Here is a 19,636-nt window from a genome sequence, read left to right on the forward strand (position 1 = left end):
AGATAGTGTGGTTAGGGAAGGATAGGGAATTTTTAATGGAAGTATATTAGAAAATAGTTTAGATCATGGCACTAAATAGATAGGGATTTAGAATGAAAATGTATTTCCTTTCGACCATTCCTTTAACTTTTGGACGATATATGTTTTGGGTTCATTAATTGAGTAGGTTAGTGCAGAAATGTGTGTTAAGTCCCCCATTGTACACATAGAAAGTAGCAGGCACCACAGCTATAAATAAATGAGGGATCAACCATATGCATATAGTACAGTACATTCAAAGAAAACCAAGAAAAAAGGATATGCATGACACTGGGATCAACCATCAAAATAGACAACAACTTTATTAATACAAGGCATATCAAAACAAGACATACATTTAAAAACATTTTAAAAACCCAAAGAACAGCATATGGCCAGTAAGCCACATGCTACCCCCCCAGACAGATGGAAATAAATGCCAATGAGCACCACACAAAGTCTAATATCAAATACAGAACAATGCACATATATACAATTTCAGATATGCAAACTCATCCACTACCAGCTACACCCTATGGGCTTAAATTACAGCTTTTGTGCAACCTTATAAGTGCTTACAAAATGTGTATAGCACTGTCCAGAAGCCTGGGACTAGGATAACTCCATTCTAAATCAAGGAATACCACACAGAGGCAACAGTACACTTACACAGAGGCATATAGCCCAGAACCCAAAGATAAGGACAAGTCCAGGAGACCTGAGGCTCAAAAAAAGTACCGGGTAGGGATGAGAAAATGCAATGAAAGGTGCTCGTGCTGGGAGGGACTGAAGTCCCCCATTGGTTGCTCAAAACACCTCAGGAGATGCGACTATGACTCCCTACTGCATCCATTCTCCTGTCTCATGAGCGGTGCTTTTCGAACATCTTTTGAGTGATTGGTGGGGGCTCGGGATGGTGTCTCAGCCAGATCTGCTCAGAATTAAAAATCCTAAAACATATAAAATGATCTCTCAAGAGTTTACTCTTTAAGGTGCATTTACACTGCAGCCGACTGTCAATCACCCAGATGCAGAAGCAAAACATTTGTTCATAGGGTGACATTTTTTAAGCTTGCTTAAAGAGAGACTGTCACTGTCAAAATGCCAATGTAACTGAACAAACATTGATAATGAACTAGATGGTGGCCCGATTCTAACGCATCGGGTATTCTAGAATATGTATGTATGTATATAGCAGCCACATAGTATATAGCACAGACCATGTAGTATATAGCAGCCACGCAGTATATAACACAGCCCATGTAATGTATAGCACAGGCCACGCAGTATATAACACAGCCCACATAATATATAGCACAGCCCACACAGAATATAACACAGCCCACGCAGTATATAACACAGCTCACGCAGTATATAACGCAGCTCACGCAGTATATAACGCAGCCCACGCAGTATATAATGCAGCCCACGCAGTATATAACGCAGCCCACGCAGTATATAACACAGCCCACGCAGTATATAACACAGCCCACGCAGTATATAACACAGCCCACGCAGTATATAACACAGCCCACGCAGTATATAACACAGCCCACGTAATATATAGCACAGCCCACGCAGTATATAACACAGCCCACGCAGTATATAACACAGCCCACGCAGTATATGACACAGCCCACGCAGTATGACACAGCCCGCGCAGTATATAACGCAGCCCGCGCAGTATATAACGCAGCCCGCGCAGTATATAACGCAGCCCGCGCAGTATATAACGCAGCCCGCGCAGTATATAACGCAGCCCGCGCAGTATATAACGCAGCCCGCGCAGTATATAACTCTGCCCGCGCAGTATATAACTCTGCCCGCGCAGTATATAACACAGCCCGCGCAGTATATAACGCAGCCCGCGCAGTATATAACGCAGCCCGCGCAGTATATAACGCAGCCCGCGCAGTATATAACGCAGCCCGCGCAGTATATAACGCAGCCCGCGCAGTATATAACGCAGCCCACGCAATATATAACACTGCCCACGCAGTATATAACTCTGCCCACGCAGTATATAACTCTGCCCACGCAGTATATAACACTGCCCACGTAGTAAATAGCAGCCAAGCAATATATAACATAGCCCACATAATATATAGCACAGCTCATGCAGTATATAACACAGCCCACGCAGTATATAACACTGCCCACGTAGTATATAGCAGCCACGAAGTATATAACACAGCCCATGTAGTATATAGCAGTGTGGGCACCATATCCCTGTTAAAAAATAATTAAAATAAAAAATATTTATATACTCACCCTCCGGCGTCCAGCGAAGCTGTCCCGATGTGCGCGCAGCTGCCGCCAGCTTCCGTTCCCAGAGATGCATTGCAAAATTACCCAGATGACTTAGCGGACTCGCGAGACCGCTAAGTCTTCTGGGTAATTTCGCAATGCATCTCTGGGAACGGAAGCTGGCGGCAGCCACGCACACATCGGCAGACGACGGAAGGTGAGAATAGCAGGTTTTTTGTTTTTTTATTTTAACATTAAATTTTTTTTACTATTGATGCTGCATAGGCAGCATCAATAGTAAAAAGTTGGTCACACAGGGTTAAAGCAGCGTTAAAGGAGTGCGTTACACCGCAGCATAACGCGGTGACTGGAGGGGAGTATAGAGCGGGCCCCGGGCAGTGACTGGACGGAAGTAGGGAGGGATGATTCGCCCTGCAATCATCGACACAGGATTTCCGTTACAGACAGACAGACAGACGGAAGTACCCCTTAGACAATTATATATATAGATAACGTAGCCAATACAAAAATCATACCAGGTTTTATACAGTTTAGCTTAACATTTGCTGAAAAATCCACATTGATTTACTATGCAAAAAGAGGGCGCTCCAGTGCACCCTGGCGTGGTTTATGCTTTGGTGCACTGATAGCTCTAATATTTGCTTATCAATAAAATTCAATAGCGGCTGATCAAAGCATCTTATCAACCCCAAAATTGTATAAATGAAAACGCCAGCTCGGCACAAAAAATAAGCTTTCACCTAGCCCCAGATCTCGAAAAAGGGAGATGCTACAGGCCTCGGAAAATAACGCTTTTTTTTTTTTTTTTTTTTTACAAACTTTGGAAAAAAAAATTCACCACATAAAGAAAAAAGAACCTATATATGTTTGGTATCTGTGAACTTGTAATGACCTGGAGAATCATAGTGGCCGGTCAGTTTTAGCATTTAGTGAACATGGTAGAAAAGGGGTTAAGAATATACTTGTATTATCAGAGCTTCATTGTTGACCTGCAGAGAACTGGAGTCTCTGCAGCTCCACTTTTCCGTTGGGTTGGACACAGGATTGTCTCCTATCTCGACATTTGACCACTGGTATATATGGAAAGGTCAGTTTGAGTGACCAAGCCAGTCCCCTTCTCAACATATGAATCCGCTTTTGCCAGATCAGGAAAGGGAAGCTGCCGGAAGAATAGAAGAGTATGAGAAGGTACAGGTCTTCGTTCCTCATGCTCATGTGGCCCCACAGCACGTCGTTCTCACCTGCCCATATGAAGTGCTGATTTTGAGCAGTAATCGCTTTCCGTCCTGCTGCATTACTTAGCCGGGCATTATTACATCATGGACTTCTCCCTCCCGAGTCGGTGACCTTTTAGGCAATGTTCTTCAGGGAAGAAGTACATTGTAGTTAAGCCTTCCTATTCCATGCATGAAGAGAGCAATATTAACATTTGGAGTGAGACGATTTAGGAGTTGATGGAAAAACTAAAGGTCTGATGGAATTATTACAACATTTAAAAAGACGTAATTAGGTGTGGACTTCAGCACAAAGCCGGACAATTGATGTATTGTGGCTGTTTCTTTTGCCCCTTTCTTCTATTTTACTGCTCCTTCAGCCGATATTAAGTCATTAACTTTGAATAGTTGGGGCGACTCTGCCTTCATATCATCTGTCAAATATATTGATCTTGTATATTCAATTACTGTGCATTTCGTTCACTGCACATGAGTCAGGGCTTACTGTATAAGTAGCTAGTGGACAAGCATGAATTATGGTGTCATGCATATCAAGAAACTTAAAGGGGCTGTCCACTGCTGTACAAGCTTTTCTTAACAGCTAAACTGCCCATCAAAAAAAAAAAGAAATATACAGTATACTTGCCTCCCTGTACTGGCACCATTTATCTGTTGGGTCTGCGTTTTGGCAGTAACATGACATTATGACCACTGCAGCCAATCAATGGCAGCTGATTGGCTGCAACCTTCAGGATTCCATCAGAGAGGAAGTCTGCTCTGACAGAATAGCAAAGGCTGCAGCTGCTCAGCGGCCGCTAGTTGTCTGCAGTGGTCATAATGTCACCTTACTCAGCACCAGTACGGGAGGTAAATAATATATACTTTTTGAACTTTACAATGAGCAGTTCATATTTTAAAAGGATGCTCAAATAGTACTAAAATGGCCTTATATTTGAGTGTAGAGCGCCTCTATCCACTTTGTATCAGTATGATGGTCAGAGAACTAACCTATCATAAAGTCTTGGTTCAGTATTATTACTAATAATTGCAGTATCAGTAGGAAGATGCATTCAAAATAAGACTCCAAATTGTCCCCATCCCTTTAGCCAGAGGGGGACAGACTTGGTCAGTGTATGTACTTTATAGAAGGTAGAGCCAAGTAATTGGAGGATGTTGGAATCTGATTGCAAGGCTCATTGGCACCTTCCAGATTTGTGAGATACTCAATCTGCACAAAAGGACAATCTGAGGTCACCCTCTATTTAGATTGTTTGCTGATCTGCTCAAAATCCGAAATCAGTTCTGGTTCATATTTGTGGGTTCAAAGCCAACAAGCCGATCTGCCATATATGAGCTGCGGTCAGTACAGTTCACATCTTTTATTTAGAATTCATCTTTATTTTGCTGTTCCTGGTTTTATTTTGTTCTGGACATTTTGTTAAACATTTTGAAGCCATTTTCAATTTTGTAAAAAAAATCTTTCCTTACCGCCCAAGAGTAGTCTCCAAGTCTCGGCCTCTGGATGTCTCTTTTGTGTAATTTATTGACCACTGCCTGTTGTCAAGTCTAATCCATCTGTAGCAGCAGAGACACCAAGGCGGGTCACAGGAAATAGGGGCTGGTGTTTGTCCATCCACTTCAGTTCCTTTCTCTATCAACCTGCATAGAGGCATAACAGAATGGGGTGTCCAAATCAGGGCAGAAAAGTCATTGGATAATGAAAGAAGTACTGCACGTTTGGAAGTAAAGGAAGTGAAGATACTGCACATATAATGCTGGCAGAATGTAGAGAACTACGTACTACAAAAAGAAAGGATGTCAAGTTAGAGCATGAAAATCAGGACAGTTCCTGGAAATATTAGGCTTGTATGTGATTGAGGATTCTCAGTGCTATTTGGGGGAGAGATGCTGAAAGATGAGTCTCCTACAATGCTCACCTGTCAAATTCAATTTATAATGATTTTTTTCTAGGATTACATCTTATTTTTTCCAATCTGCACTTAAATTTAGTGCACTTTATCTAAGGAGCCCCATAAACAATAGGTTACTGTGGGCCAAACCATGGTTCGACCAATTGTTCAGCTGTCCGCTATCGCTACCGACACCACACATACACCAACCTCGCCACATAAAAGTTGAAACACAAAAGTCACCGCTCAGAACTCGCCACGCGCAAAATTCGCCACATGCAAAACTCACCACACGTGCAAAACTCACCTCATGGAAAACTCGCCACACGCAAAACTTGCACACGCGGAAAGATTGCCACATGCACAAAAGTTGCAACACATGCAAAAGTTGCCTCACACAAAACTTGCACATACTCAAAACGCACCACACAAAACTCGCCACACGCAAAACTCGCCATGCGCAAAACTTGCTACACTAACCTGTCACATGCAACTCGACACACAAAAAATTGCTACAAGCATGTCGCCACACAAAACTCATCTCACAAAAGTCTCTACATGCATGTCGCCACACGCAACTCAACACACACAACGTGACAAATGAAACTCGCCCTAAAACACACACAAGTCTGGTATTATCCTTCAAAAATAAAAATCTGATTAATAAGCAGACAAACTACAAGAGCAACAAATGTACCATATAGGAAATACGGCAGCTGTCAGTCACATGACCTGTCTATTATGTGTATGTGTGAGCTAATATATACTGCCAGGGGGGAGGGCTTCCTGTTGGCTGGGGATTTATCAGGCTGCCAATTTAGCTTACAAATACTGAGGTAAAAATACTGAGCAAATAACATGTGAACGCGGTCTAATACAGGAGGAGATGACATACAGATATATACTATATACAGGGGAGATGACACACAGATATATACTATATACAGGAGAGATGACACACAGGTATATACTATATACAGGGGAGATGACACACAGGTATATACTATATACAGGGGAGATGACACACAGGTATATACTATATACAGGGGAGATGACACACAGGTATATACTATATACAGAAGGAGATGACACACAGGTATATACTATATACAGGGGAGATGACACACAGGTATATACTATGTACAGGAGGAGATCACACACAGGTATATACTATATACAGGGGAGATGACACACACACATATATATACTATATACAGGTGAGATGACACACAGGTATATACTATATACAGGAGGAGATGACATACAGGTATATACTATATACAGGAGGAGATGACACACACATATATACTTTATACAGGGGAGATGACACACAGGTATATACTATATACAGGAGGAGATGAGACACTGGTATATACTATATACAGGGGAGATGACATACAGGTACATACTATATACAAGGGAGATGACACACAGGTATCTATAATATAACGCTGGGAGCGTCACTCTGTCCAAAGCCTTTATAGACTGCGCAAGCGCCGGCGCAGTCTGGACCCCACAGAGTGACGCTCCCAGGAGATCGCGGTATGCGTAAGCGCTGAACGCACACCGCGATCTCCAACGGAGAAGCAGGGATGAGCCAGGAGGGTGAGTATGCAATACTTACCTGTCCCGTTCCACCGACGCGATTCCGGGCCATGAATGTCCCCCTGCTCCCGGAATCGGTGCCTGCACAGTCTGCGCTTTCCGGCGCCATTTTCTTGAAGACACACTGCGTGTCTTCAAGAAAATGGCGCCGGAAAGCGCGGACGCCTGTGACGTTCAGTTCAGAGGGCGCGATGACGCGCTTAATGCGCCCGCCCTCTGACTGAACAGTCACAGCCAGAGGACCCGGAAGACGAAGCGGTGGAACGGGGGACAGGTAAATATAGCAAGGGCCGGGGGCCTGAGCTACTGGCGACTCCGGCACCTGACCCCCACAGCGCGCCGGTGTCCCCACCTGCTCAGGCCCCCAGCACAGCCGCCCGCACTCACCACCGCCACGCACAGCCGCCCGCACTCACCACCGCCACGCACAGCCGCCCGCACTGACCACTGCCACGCACAGCCGCCAGCACTCACCACCGCCACGCACAGCCGCCCGCACTCACTACCGCCACGCACAGCCGCCCGCACTCACCACCGCCACGCACAGCTGCCCGCACTCACCACCGCCACGCACAGCCGCCCGCACTCCCCACCGCCACACACAGCCGCCCGCACTCACCACCGCCACGCACAGCTGCCCGCACTCAGCACAGCCGCCCGCACTCAGCACAGCCGCCCGCACTCAGCACAGCCGCCCGCACTCAGCACAGCCGCCCGCACTCACCACCGCCACGCACAGCCGCCCGCACTCACCACCGCCACGCACAGCCGCCCGCACTCACCACCGCCACGCACAGCCGCCCGCACTCACCACCGCCACGCACAGCCGCTCGCACTCACCACAGCCACGCACAGCCGCCCGCACTCAGCACAGCCGCCCGCACTCAGCACAGCCGCCCGCACTCAGCACAGCCGCCCGCACTCAGCACAGCCGCCCGCACTCAGCACAGCCGCACTCGGGCAGTAGAGCCGGAGAGAGAAAGATGGGAGCAACATATGGCAGAATGGAAACAGGAACAGGCAGAATGGGTGCAGCACATTACAACAGAATGGGGGCACAGGATGGGAGCAGCACATGACAGAATGGGGGCACAGGATGCGAGCAGCACATGACAGAATGATTGCGCACGATGGGAGCAGCACATGACAGGATGGGGGTGCAGGATGGGAGCACATGACAGGATGGGGTGCAGGATGGGAGCAGCACATGACAGGATGGGGGCACACACATGACAGGATGGGGGTGTAGGATGGAGCAGCATATGACAGGATGGGGGCGCAAGATGGGAGCACATGACAGGATGGAGCAGCACATGACAGGATGGGGCGCAGGATGAAAGCACATGACAGGATGGGGATGCAGGATGGAGCAGCACATGACAGGATGGGGATGCAGGATGGAGCAGCACATGACAGGATGGGGGCGCAGGATGGAGCAGCACATGACAGGATGGGAGAGCAAGATGAGAGCAGCACATACCAGGATGGAGGCCATATACCAATATAAATGCTCGCCACCCGGGCGTAGAACGGGTTCAATAGCTAGTATACTATATACAGGGGAGATGGCACATAGGTATATATATACAGGAGGAGATGACACACAGGTATGTACAGGAGGAGATGACATACAGGTACATACTATATGCAGGAGGAGATGACACACAGATATATACTATATATAGGAGGAGATGACACACAGGTATATACTATATACAGGAGGAGATGACATACAGGTACATACTTTATACAGGAGGAGATGACACACGGGTATATACTATATACAGGAGCAGATGACACACAGGTATATACTATATACAGGAGGAGATGACTTACAGGTATATACTATATACAGGAGGAGATGACACACGTATATACTGTATACAGGAGGAGATGACATACATGTATATACTATATAAAAGAGGTATATAGAGGAGGAGATGACATACAGGTATATACTATATACAGGAGATGACATACAGGTATATGCAATATACAGGAGGAGATGACATACAGCAGGTATATACTATATACAGGAGGAGATGACACATAGGTATATACAGAAGGAAATGACATACAGCTGGTATATACTATTTACAGGGTAGATGACATACAGGTATATACTATATACAGGAGATGACATACAGGTGTATACTATATATAAGGGAGATGACAAACATGTATATACTGAGGGGAAAATGAGGTGTGAGGTGAAAATGAGGGGTGTGAGGTGAAAATCAAAAGGTGTGAGTGCAAAATGAGGAGTGAGGGAAAATAGTGGAGTGATCGGAAAATGACAGATGTGAGGTCGAAATGACAAGTGTAAGGGAGAAAATGAGAGATGTGAGGGGGAAAATGAGAGGCATGATGGGAAAATAAGAGAAGTGAGGTGCTATAACTAACCACAGATATTTACTATGCCCAGGCAACGCCGGGCTCTTCAGCTAGTAGACAATAAATGTAGTGGAGGTTGTGCGTGTGCGTTCACCTACACTCCATTTAAGATGGAGATCTGCAGAATCCACTTACTGGGTTCCAGAGCCTTGTCATCAGGCAAGATGGGTGTCCCAGAGGTCGGACCTCCACTAATCAGTAAGTTATGCCCATTTCTCTGAACAGAGGATAACATACTGCCTCGGGGATAGCCCCTTTTATGTAGGATAATAATCGTGCACGACTCCTCTAGTCATCTGTACGGTTTTCTCCTATTTTTTGTGAGGGGCACCTTTTGTATTTTAAAAAGTTGTAATGTGTCCATGTCTGTCTTTATTTGATAGCTTAAAAGGTTAGTACGGGAATACTTGCACAGGTTGAGAATGATAAACTCACTGATTCTCACCGTCCCCAGGTCCAGACTGTCTCTTGGCCACTGCTCTGGTCCTTTGTTTAGTGGCTGCATCGGTGACATCACGTCTATGGTGTGGAAAACTGCCCGTCATTGTGTGTTTCATTGGCAGAATTTGGGGTGCCCATAGAATGAAGTACTGCTAGTATATACTATATACTTGATGGTTGCACATGAATGCGACACAGTTCAGCCCATGGAGCATTGTAGTTGTTTCTTTTGTGATATTTCTATTTCCAAATAATTAAGCTCATGTTTTATATAAAGTCACATCTGATGGAGAGGCAATCCTCGCTGCCCTCATCACGATGGACATCTGTTTAATAGTCGTGTGTGTGACATTAGCCGTATATACTGTGCACATTTACAGGACAAGCCTCAGCCGCAACATTTAATATTCGCCGTCTCTTCCTTGCAGGCCTGTAGCATCCAAATTGAATTTAGTTCACTGCACATTGGTCTCTCAGGGAGTGTTTAGGATGGGGTAGGAAGGGCGATGATTGACAACGGTCTTATGGGACCTCTGAGGACAAGGTATCTTATTTTGTTGAGAAATCTATGAAATTCCCAAGTAGAGCTGTTAACATTCTGCATATTATTGTAAGGGGAAAGAAGGATGGGAAAAATATGGAAAATGTTTCCAATTTCATCTCCCCAATCATTTGTTTAACATCATGTGTATCTCAAAATTTATTTTTCTTTAATCCTAAAAATAAGTCTGTTTTCTTCCAAAACCAGCGCCACCTCTGTCCACAGGTTGTATGTGGTATTGAAGCTCAGCCTTATATACTGAATAATAAATACATGGCTAGAGGCCTGGATAAATAAAACCACCATAATTATGGTCAGAGATACTCTCTATGCAATATCAATAACATGGGAAAAGGAAAATCAGAGAGCTTATATCCCTTTTTAGTAAGCAAAAAGTGTGAAAAATAAAATGTTACAAAAGTCCGGTCTCAACCAATAGATGTATAAAAGGTCTTCTCTGCTCCTGACCTGGCAGAGACCCACCCGATCAGGAGCAGAGTGTAGGGGGTGAGTATGTCCGCTGCTGAAGTTACCCCGTTACGCTGAGAACCACTTTAATGGAAATATAAAATAATACATTTTTCAATATGGACTAGCTGATGGCAGCATTAAATCTAGTGACAGACCTTGATATTCAGCGCTGGGTTGCTTGCTTTGCAATATTTATTGATTTCCACAAAATCCGAGCCCTGGAGTCCTCCCCTTTGTGTGCTCTCTATGGAGCCATTGCTATTCATAGGTTGGGGCTCCAGATCGCTTCATTTTGCTAATCTGCATTTTAAAAAGGGTTAGTCCTGACGGGTAAATGGCTGTTGGTCATCCCTAGTGTGCCCTTACACACATGGACCAAAGTTGTTGGCACCTTCTGGTAAAGTAAGAAAAAATGGTGACAGAAATAATCGGGAGCTGACCAATTTAAATTTAATGAAAATCAACTAATGAAAATCGGACAAAACTTTTAAATTGTTGTTCAACAGAAAATAAAAAATAATCAAAATGGTCTGAAAAGAAATGATGGTAGCCATGACTTTGTTGCACAATCTTTTGAGGCAATAAAACAATTTCTGTAATTCTCAATGAGATTTCTCCAGCCGTCCACAGGTATTTTGTCCACTTCTCATGAGATAACTGCTCCATCTGTCTCAGGTGTTTCAGCTCCTTCCACAGATGTTCAATAGGATTTATATCAGGACACCATAGAAGCCGCTTTAGGGTATGTGTCCACGTTCAGGAATACATCTGGATTAGCTGCGGATTGAACGCTGTGTACAGCCGCAGCGTTCAACCCGCAGCGCCAGATGTTACAGCATAGTGGAGGGGATTTTATGAAATCCCTTCTCCACTATGCGTGGTAACATGCATCCGGCGGCCCTGAGATTCCGAACATGCGGTGCGTCTTTTAAGAACGCAGCATGTCTGTTTACCTTGCAGCGACGCTCCGTCACCGCAAGGTGAATCACAGGGTCCTATGTATGGGGTGCGGTGATTCCGGATGTGTGCAATGAACACATCCGGAATCACCGCACATACAGAAGGGGCGGCGCTTTTGGCGGAGCAGGGTTTCCGCTATGTCCAAAGCGCAGTCATTACGGAACGTGGACACGCACCTTACGAATACTAAAATGCTTTGCTCTTATCCAATCTTGGATGTTTTAGCTGTGTTTTGGGTTATTCTGCTGGAGCCTGGAGGACCCATGTCCCGCAACTCAGACCAAGCTTGCTGACTTTGAGCAGCAAGTTTCACTCCAGAATGCCTTGAAAGTTTTGAAATTTCATTGTACCCTGCAGATTCAAGGCACCCTGTGCCTGATGCAGCAAATCATCCTCATGGCATAACCAAGCTTCCCCCATGTGTCACAGTAGGTACAATGTTCTATTCTGTCTTTGCTTCAGTTTTGCGTCTTTGAAAATAGAGCTGATGTGATTTGGCAAAAATCTCCAGTTTTGTCTCATTTTCCAAAGGAAAGTCTCACAGAGGCATTGTAGCTTATCAATATGCACAGTGGCAAATTCTAGTCTTGCTTTTCTTTTTTAATTTGTTTTCAACAGTAGTTTCCACCTTGGTCATCTTCTATGAAGTACACTTTGGCGAAGACAGCAATGGATGGTGTGATCTGACACTGATATAACTTGAGAATTCCCCTCTGATCTCTTTGGTGGTTATTTTAGGCTCTTTGGTTACCATTTCTGTTATTGTGGTCTTCAATTTATCATCAATTTTCCTCTAGTGGCCACGTCCAAGTCCACGTTGAGTGTGATACACACTATAATACTAAACAGCACAGTGACTACTTTTCACCCTTTAAATACACAGACTGACTGATTACAAGTTTGTAGACACCTGCAATGCTAATTACAGGGAACACTTTAGTTTATCATGTCAAATTGTTTTCAATCTTTTCTAGGGGTTCTACCATTTTTGTCCAGGTGATTTTGTTTTTTTCTTTTGAACCACATTTGAAAAGCAATGTCTAATTTTAATTAGTTGATATTCAGTAAATTTAATTTGAAATTTACTTTTGTCAGTTTCTAGTTATTTCAGTGACCTTTGTGAGTATTTTTTACTTGAACAGAAGGATACCAACAACTTTGTCTGTGTGTACCCTTATTCTTTATTTTTACTCACTTAAATAGGACCATTAATTCCACAGCTCTTTACTCACATCATCGCTGCCCCCACTGGGGCTCACGATCTAGATTACCTATCAGTATGTTTTTAGAGTGTGGTAGGAAACCGGGGAACTCATAGAAAACCCACCCAAACACAGGGAGAACATACAAACTCCTTGCAGATGTTTTCCTTGGTGGGATTTGAACCCAGGACCCCAGCGCTGCAAGGCTGCAGTGAATAGATGGCATAGTTGGGAGTCCTAGCTAGTCTTTCCTTCACATAGGGCAAACCAATTCAGTTCATTCCTTTATAATTATGTAAATTTGTGCAGTGTGTTTTGATGGCATCCCTTAAATTACAAGACCCCCAGCTACCCCATTATGCTATAATGGAGTCTTTTTAGTAGTTTTTTTTTATTTTTCTTTTTTTATAGTACATCTGCCTAATATGAATAAACAAATACTGATGGAATCAATTCCGAACTACTCACTGTCAAATAAATTGCTATAATGTTGCATGTGAAGAAACAAATTTGTCTGAACACTTTCCAAGAATAAAGCTTTTGTGCAAGCAGATTCCACTTGAAAACTTTTCATGTTTGAATGCCTCGAAAAACTGTGTGAACATGGCCTAATGCTGGGTTTAGGTTTATAATTGCAACCACTAAATGACCTATGATTGGCTACATGCAAGCCGGTTTAGACAAGGCGACCATAATTGTTTGCAATCTGCCAATATTATCATTCTGTGCTTATAAAATATAATTATCAGCAGCACGTTTACTGCTGCACAGTATGATGTGCTGTCCGGATCAATTTATTTGCTTCCTTAAAATCATCACTGCCAATGAATGAACGTTTTGCTTATGCATTGGAGTTTTGTTGGTCTTTTTAGACTGGTCGGTTGTTGGGAAACAGTTGTTTTTAGAAGTTCTCGCTCAAGGTAAGCAGCAAGATTAAATGCATCTGAACTATGCCATTGGAAGTGTTAGCCATCCCTACTGCACATGGGATTTGTCACTGCTAATACTCCCCTTTTCCTACCTCAAAATAATCCTTCTATATTATTTCAAAACACTCTTTTTCGGTGATTACTTTGTATCTCCGTTCATACTGCACCCACACACACAAATGATACACCATTTGAAATGTAAACTTGCCCCCTTCAGCAAGAAAATAGCCAAACAAACCACACATCCACGATGTTATCACAAAATACACTTTAAACATTAATTTTCATAAACCTGCAGTAAGGAAAAATGACCTGCAGGTGGCACCACACTACCCCAAAGCACAATACCACAAGGCTGAAACAAATCCTAACATTTGTCTTGGGGGCTTTCCAGCTTGCTGAACTCCTTGCCCCGCTGATTTCAGGCAGGTACATATAAAATATTTGCTACATATGTGGAAGTAGAATCACAGTAAAACTTTACCTGTTTAAGACTTCCAGCTTTAAAACTGAAGATATAAATGAATGCAGCCTAAAAGGGACCGGACAGGTTCTGAACCATCAGATTTTCTGTGTTATTGGACAGTCATTGAAAAGTCTATCTTCCTTCTAAGGTTGCAGCTTATTGGTGACCTGGAGTCCCCTCTGGTTCCAAGTAAAAAACTGCAGCATTGATATAACTCAGACTGTACATTGTTTTCCGATTGGATAGATTGGTGGAAACTACCTTGCAAAAATTGGAGAAAAAAAAATAAAAAAATCCAACCGTAGAGAAAAAAAGATAAAATCTGCAGATATAAATTTTTTTCTTAAAGGGATATTCCCAATTATTATACAATGGTGTAAATGCGCTCAGTTATGGGGTCAATTCTCTTTCATCATTTTTAGTGTCAAAGTGGTGCTGCTGTACAGGAAGCTGCTCCGTTCACATACATAGGGCTGTGTTGCACTAGATAGATGGCAGTGCTGCTGTGGAGGGGAAAAAATGTTGCTGCCCCTGTTCTTTTGCAAGGTCCTGACAATCAGACCTCTTCTGATCAGTAAGTAAAATACCATTATGTTTAAAGTTGGGGGATCTTCTTTAGGCTGGAGTCGCATACAAACAGTGAACCGTATGTCATCCATGTGCAGTGCGAGGATTCGATCTTCTTGCATGTAAGCATCTGTGTGACATCCGTATGGTGAGATTTTCTCGCTGGCTTGCAAAATGGACATATAATGGATCCATGGGCTCAAATATTCATGAAAACATATACAGTGTATGTGTGTGTGTATATGTGTGTGTGTATATATATATATATATATATATATATATATATATATATATATATATATATATATATATTGTGTGTGTATATATGTCAGTGAGACACATACCTCTCTGTTCATCATCTCATTACATACATTTACATTTGGCCAGCTTGATTTTTCTGAAATTGCCTGCGCCCTCGACAACCAATGTGCGAAAATTTCGCACTTGCCAACTAGTATTTACAATTTTTATAACTACCATTGTTTCTGCTCTCCATTGTTTTGGTTCTTTATTGGTTCCTGTCCTCCATTGGTTCCTGTCCTCCATGGGTCCCAGTTGTCCATCGGTTCCTGTCGTCCATCGGTTCCTTTCTCTCCATTGTTTCTATTGCCCACTGTTTCTGTTCTCTGATTTCGGACAGTTCTCGTTTTTGACTACAGAACATCACAACCTGATTTTGTTGTTGTGTGGAGCTCTATGATTGTTACTACTTCTAGTTGTTCTGGATGTAGTTGTAACCATAGAGATATGGTTACAACTATGGTACATCCAGATCCATAGCACCTGTCGGCTCAACAGTTTTCCTACTTTTTTTACAGATGCAAATTTTTGGTTAATATTCGGCTTCTAACATTTGCTTCTAAGACTTCACTTTCATGTTACGCCTATGTTGCATTTTCTTATAAATTCTGAGGATAGAATAAGTCCATCCCTGTCCTTTTATAGACTATTTTGAGTTGCTTCTATTAATATAATTTGCTACTTTTTTCTACCTTTTTCCCGATACAAGATTATAAACGTCATGCATTAGTCATCTGTCGCTGAACTAGCCGGGGAAGGCTCACTAGGGGTTAATGATTACGTATTCTTAGGTGAATCGCTTTTAATGTGCATTGCAGGGTTTTGTGTGTGTGTTGTTGTCAGTCTTAAGAGGAGACTTCATTTGAGGGAGCTGGAGAAGGGAAAAGCCTGGCAGCCGGCGGAGACAGGGAGCCACTTGATATGCATTGCCCGGAGCCTCATTTGCAATTCTGTTAGTGTGCATTTTGCTTTGCAAGGGGAAAAAAAATCCGTGCTGCATTCATCGTGTTAACCTGAATATAGCAGCTGACATCTCTTTATTACAGCTGGAGGTGGAAGGACCCAAACTTGGAGAATCCCCCTCCCCCTGAGAGTGTTAGTCCATTCCTTTATAGTGGCTCATTTTGGCTCTCTGTCAGCGCCAGGATGCTGCCAGTGGATGTGTGTCATGGTCTCAATAGATGGTGGTAAAATAGAACAGTCATGAAAGCCCAGCGGGAACGGCTGCGAATCCCAGGTTTGACCTTGGAGTAAGTATCGTCTCTCTCTCTTAATATTTTGATGGTTTGTGCATGCCATTAGCCTTCGTACGACCAATAGCGGTCTAGGTTGTGTTTTTCCTGACAGCCTCGGAGCTCTGCAGCTTGACGTGTGCATGCTTTATGTGTGCTGCAGTATCGTGGATGCAGCCCCCCCTTCCTCCACGGCCAGGTCGGATCCCCGTAGACCACTATGTATCAGTGCCATAACCATATAATTGCAGTAGAATGGGTTTTTGTTTTTTTTCACTAGGCCGTGATGTCTATGTCTTATGTGTTGTGTGTATTCCTCTCTCCACCTTCGATATCCCCTCCCCCTCCGTGTTTGTCCCAGCACTGCCTTTCAGACGAGGCCTGTGTGTCTCCTGAATGATGAGCAGCACTCCGCCGGATTAAAGCATAATTGTGGTGCCGTTCATGAAAATGTATTAGCCATAATCAATTTTTCATACGCCAAAGCCAGCGTTAATAGATGTTTGTTTAATGGGAATATTATATGTCCTTGGCCTATCCGTGTCCTTGTTGGCTCCGGTCGTCAGACAGTGGATATGTTGTACTGTGCAGAATGGGACGTGACTTTACAATTCTGTATGTTGTGTTGTTCTGTTTTCTATTTGTGCATTCTGTATTTAGTGATCATGTCACCATTTAATCATGTACAAATTAATATTGCGGCATAAGTATTCATTTTGTGTAATATACATGTCTATACTACTTGTGAATAGTGTTTTTGTGTGTAGATTTATGTATATGTGTACATTTCTTGGTCATAGAACACGTGTATGTTTTTATGTTTGTTTATACATAGAATTGTCTACTTTCATGTGAACTCATTTGCACACGACTTCTTGCAACTTTTAAGTGATCTCAATAATGTGTTCTGTACAATGTATGCAGCACTCCCTTCAATATATAGTTTTTATTAAATCTGTAGATGCGTGTAATTTAGTGTGAGTGTATTAATATTCTCACCTACAGCTGCTCTCTCCGGTGTCCAGCGCCGCTCTGCTCCTCTTCTCAGTGACGTCACCACTTTGCAGAAACTCTCGGATCCCTCTGCATTCTGCCTGGCCTGAAAATGGATTTTACAGCATAAGCGTCACTGTAAAAGAGACTTTCGGCTCCACATAGAGCATAGAGTGAGCCGGCTAGTCGCGATTGCCATGATGTCACTGAGAAGAGGAGCAGAATGGTGCTGGACACCGGAGAGAGCAACGTAGGTGAGTATATTAATACACTCACACTACATTATTACATGCATATATACACACATTTCATAACTAAAAAAAGATAGATGGGAGTGCTTCTTTGCTTCTTTAATATCAAGAGAGTGAAAAATATCTATCCTATTTACTACACGAAGGCTAGGTTCACACGCCACGTATGTAATGAGGATTTTACTCACAGATTTCTATACTGAAATCGTTTTTAGTTGCGGAAAGGTAATAAAAAAACGTAATAAAACAAAGTCAGTGGTTAAACCTGTTGACTTGGCTAAGTTCTCACGATGAGTTTTTGGTAAGATTATGACACTGCCCATATTTGCTGCACAAAAAAACGCAGCGTCTTATAGTTCCTGCCAAATGGATGAGAGTTATAGAAATCTCATGCCCACTGTTTTTTCTTGTCCATACACAGAGTGAGCTGAGTTTTTGACATCCGCAACATGTCGATTTCTCTTGCGATAAATGTGATTTAGGATTTTCCCCATAGACTTGAGCGAGATGAGGAAATTCACTTGTAAAAAACACACACTAAAAAGCACTAAAAACATATGTATTGTGCACATGTTGTAACATATACCAGGAAGTATCAAAAACAAAGCAATAGTGATGAGCGAATATACTCGTTACTCGAGATTTCTCGAGCACGCTCGGGGGTCCTCCGAGTATTTTTTTAGTGCTCGGAGATTTAGTTTTCTTCGCCGCAGCTGAATGATTTACAGCTATTAGCCAGCATAAGTACATGTGGGGGTTCCCTGGTTGCTAGGGAATGTACTTATGCTGGCTAATAGCTGTAAATCATTCAGCTGCGGCGATAAAAACTAAATCTCCGAGCACTAAAAAATACTCTGAGGACACCCGAGCGTGCTCGGGAAATCTCGAGTAATGAGTATATTCGCTCATCAATACAAAACAACTTTAAAGCAGGACACACCAAAAAGAAACAAAGGCTAGAGTTGAAAAATTGCAAGAAAAATACAATGAAAAACTGCAAATAACATAATTTAGACAATTGATTCAGAAAATCTGCAACATGCAAAATGCACCAAATATTGATCGTGGAAACGTAGCCTTAGGGTATGTGTCCACGTTCAGGTTTGCTTCAGGCTTTGGTCAGGATTTTATGCAGGTAAAATCCTGACCAAAAATGCACCTGAGGTCACTGGCAGGTCACCTGCGGTGTTCCTGGGTGTTTTGCTCATTATAGCAACATGCTGCGTTCTGAAAAAACGCACCGCATGTGCGTTCTGAAAAAACGCACCGCATGTGCATTTTTGCGGGAAAAACGCATGCGTTTTTTAATGCACAGTGGAGACGGGATTTACCGTATATACTCGAGTATAAGCCGACCCGAGTATAAGCCGACCCCCCTAATTTTGCCACAAAAAACTGGGAAAACTTATTGACTCGAGTATAAGCCTAGGGTGGAAAATGCAGCAGCTACCGGTGAATTTCAAAAATAAAAATAGATGCTCCATACCGTTCATTATGGCTCCATAGCTGTGCCATATAGTGCTCTGCACCATTCATAATTGCCCCATAGCTGTGCCATATAGTGCTCTGCACCGTTCATTATTGCCCCAAAGGATGTGCCATAGAAAGCTGTGCCATATAGTGCTCTGCACCGTTTATTATTGCCCCATAGGATGTGCCATAGAAAGCTGTGCTGCTGCTGCAATAAAAATAATAAAACACATACTCACCTTTCTTGCTTGCAGCTCCTCAGCGTCCCGTCCCGGCGTCTCTCTGCACTGACTGATCAGGCAGAGGGCGGCGCGCACACTATATGCGTCATCGCGCCCTCTGACCTGCACAGTCAGTGCGGAGAGAGAGAGATGCCGGGAAGATGGAGCGGCGCCCGGCGTGTG

The 19,636-nt window shown here is 43.3% G+C and overlaps 1 protein-coding gene across 6 annotated transcripts in view; it reads left to right on the forward strand.

Annotated features, from left to right (window-relative positions):
- MAST4 (microtubule associated serine/threonine kinase family member 4) overlaps positions 1-19,636 on the forward strand; it is a 611,899-nt gene that overhangs the window by 358,772 nt on the left and 233,491 nt on the right. Inside the window, exon 1 of one of the 6 annotated variants that reach the window (XM_077286478.1) lies at positions 16,128-16,536. The exons of 4 other annotated variants lie outside the window; for them this stretch is intronic. In XM_077286478.1, coding sequence (XP_077142593.1) covers positions 16,490-16,536 — 47 coding nt within the window. In that variant the 5' untranslated portion in view covers positions 16,128-16,489. Of the gene's footprint in view, positions 1-16,127; positions 16,537-19,636 lie in introns of those variants that run through there. One more of the 6 variants, XM_077286507.1, reaches the window with a different exon arrangement.

The sequence above is a fragment of the Ranitomeya variabilis genome, chromosome 1 (genome assembly GCF_051348905.1).
Source record: "Ranitomeya variabilis isolate aRanVar5 chromosome 1, aRanVar5.hap1, whole genome shotgun sequence".
In the NCBI taxonomy this organism is placed as follows: domain Eukaryota; kingdom Metazoa; phylum Chordata; class Amphibia; order Anura; family Dendrobatidae; genus Ranitomeya; species Ranitomeya variabilis.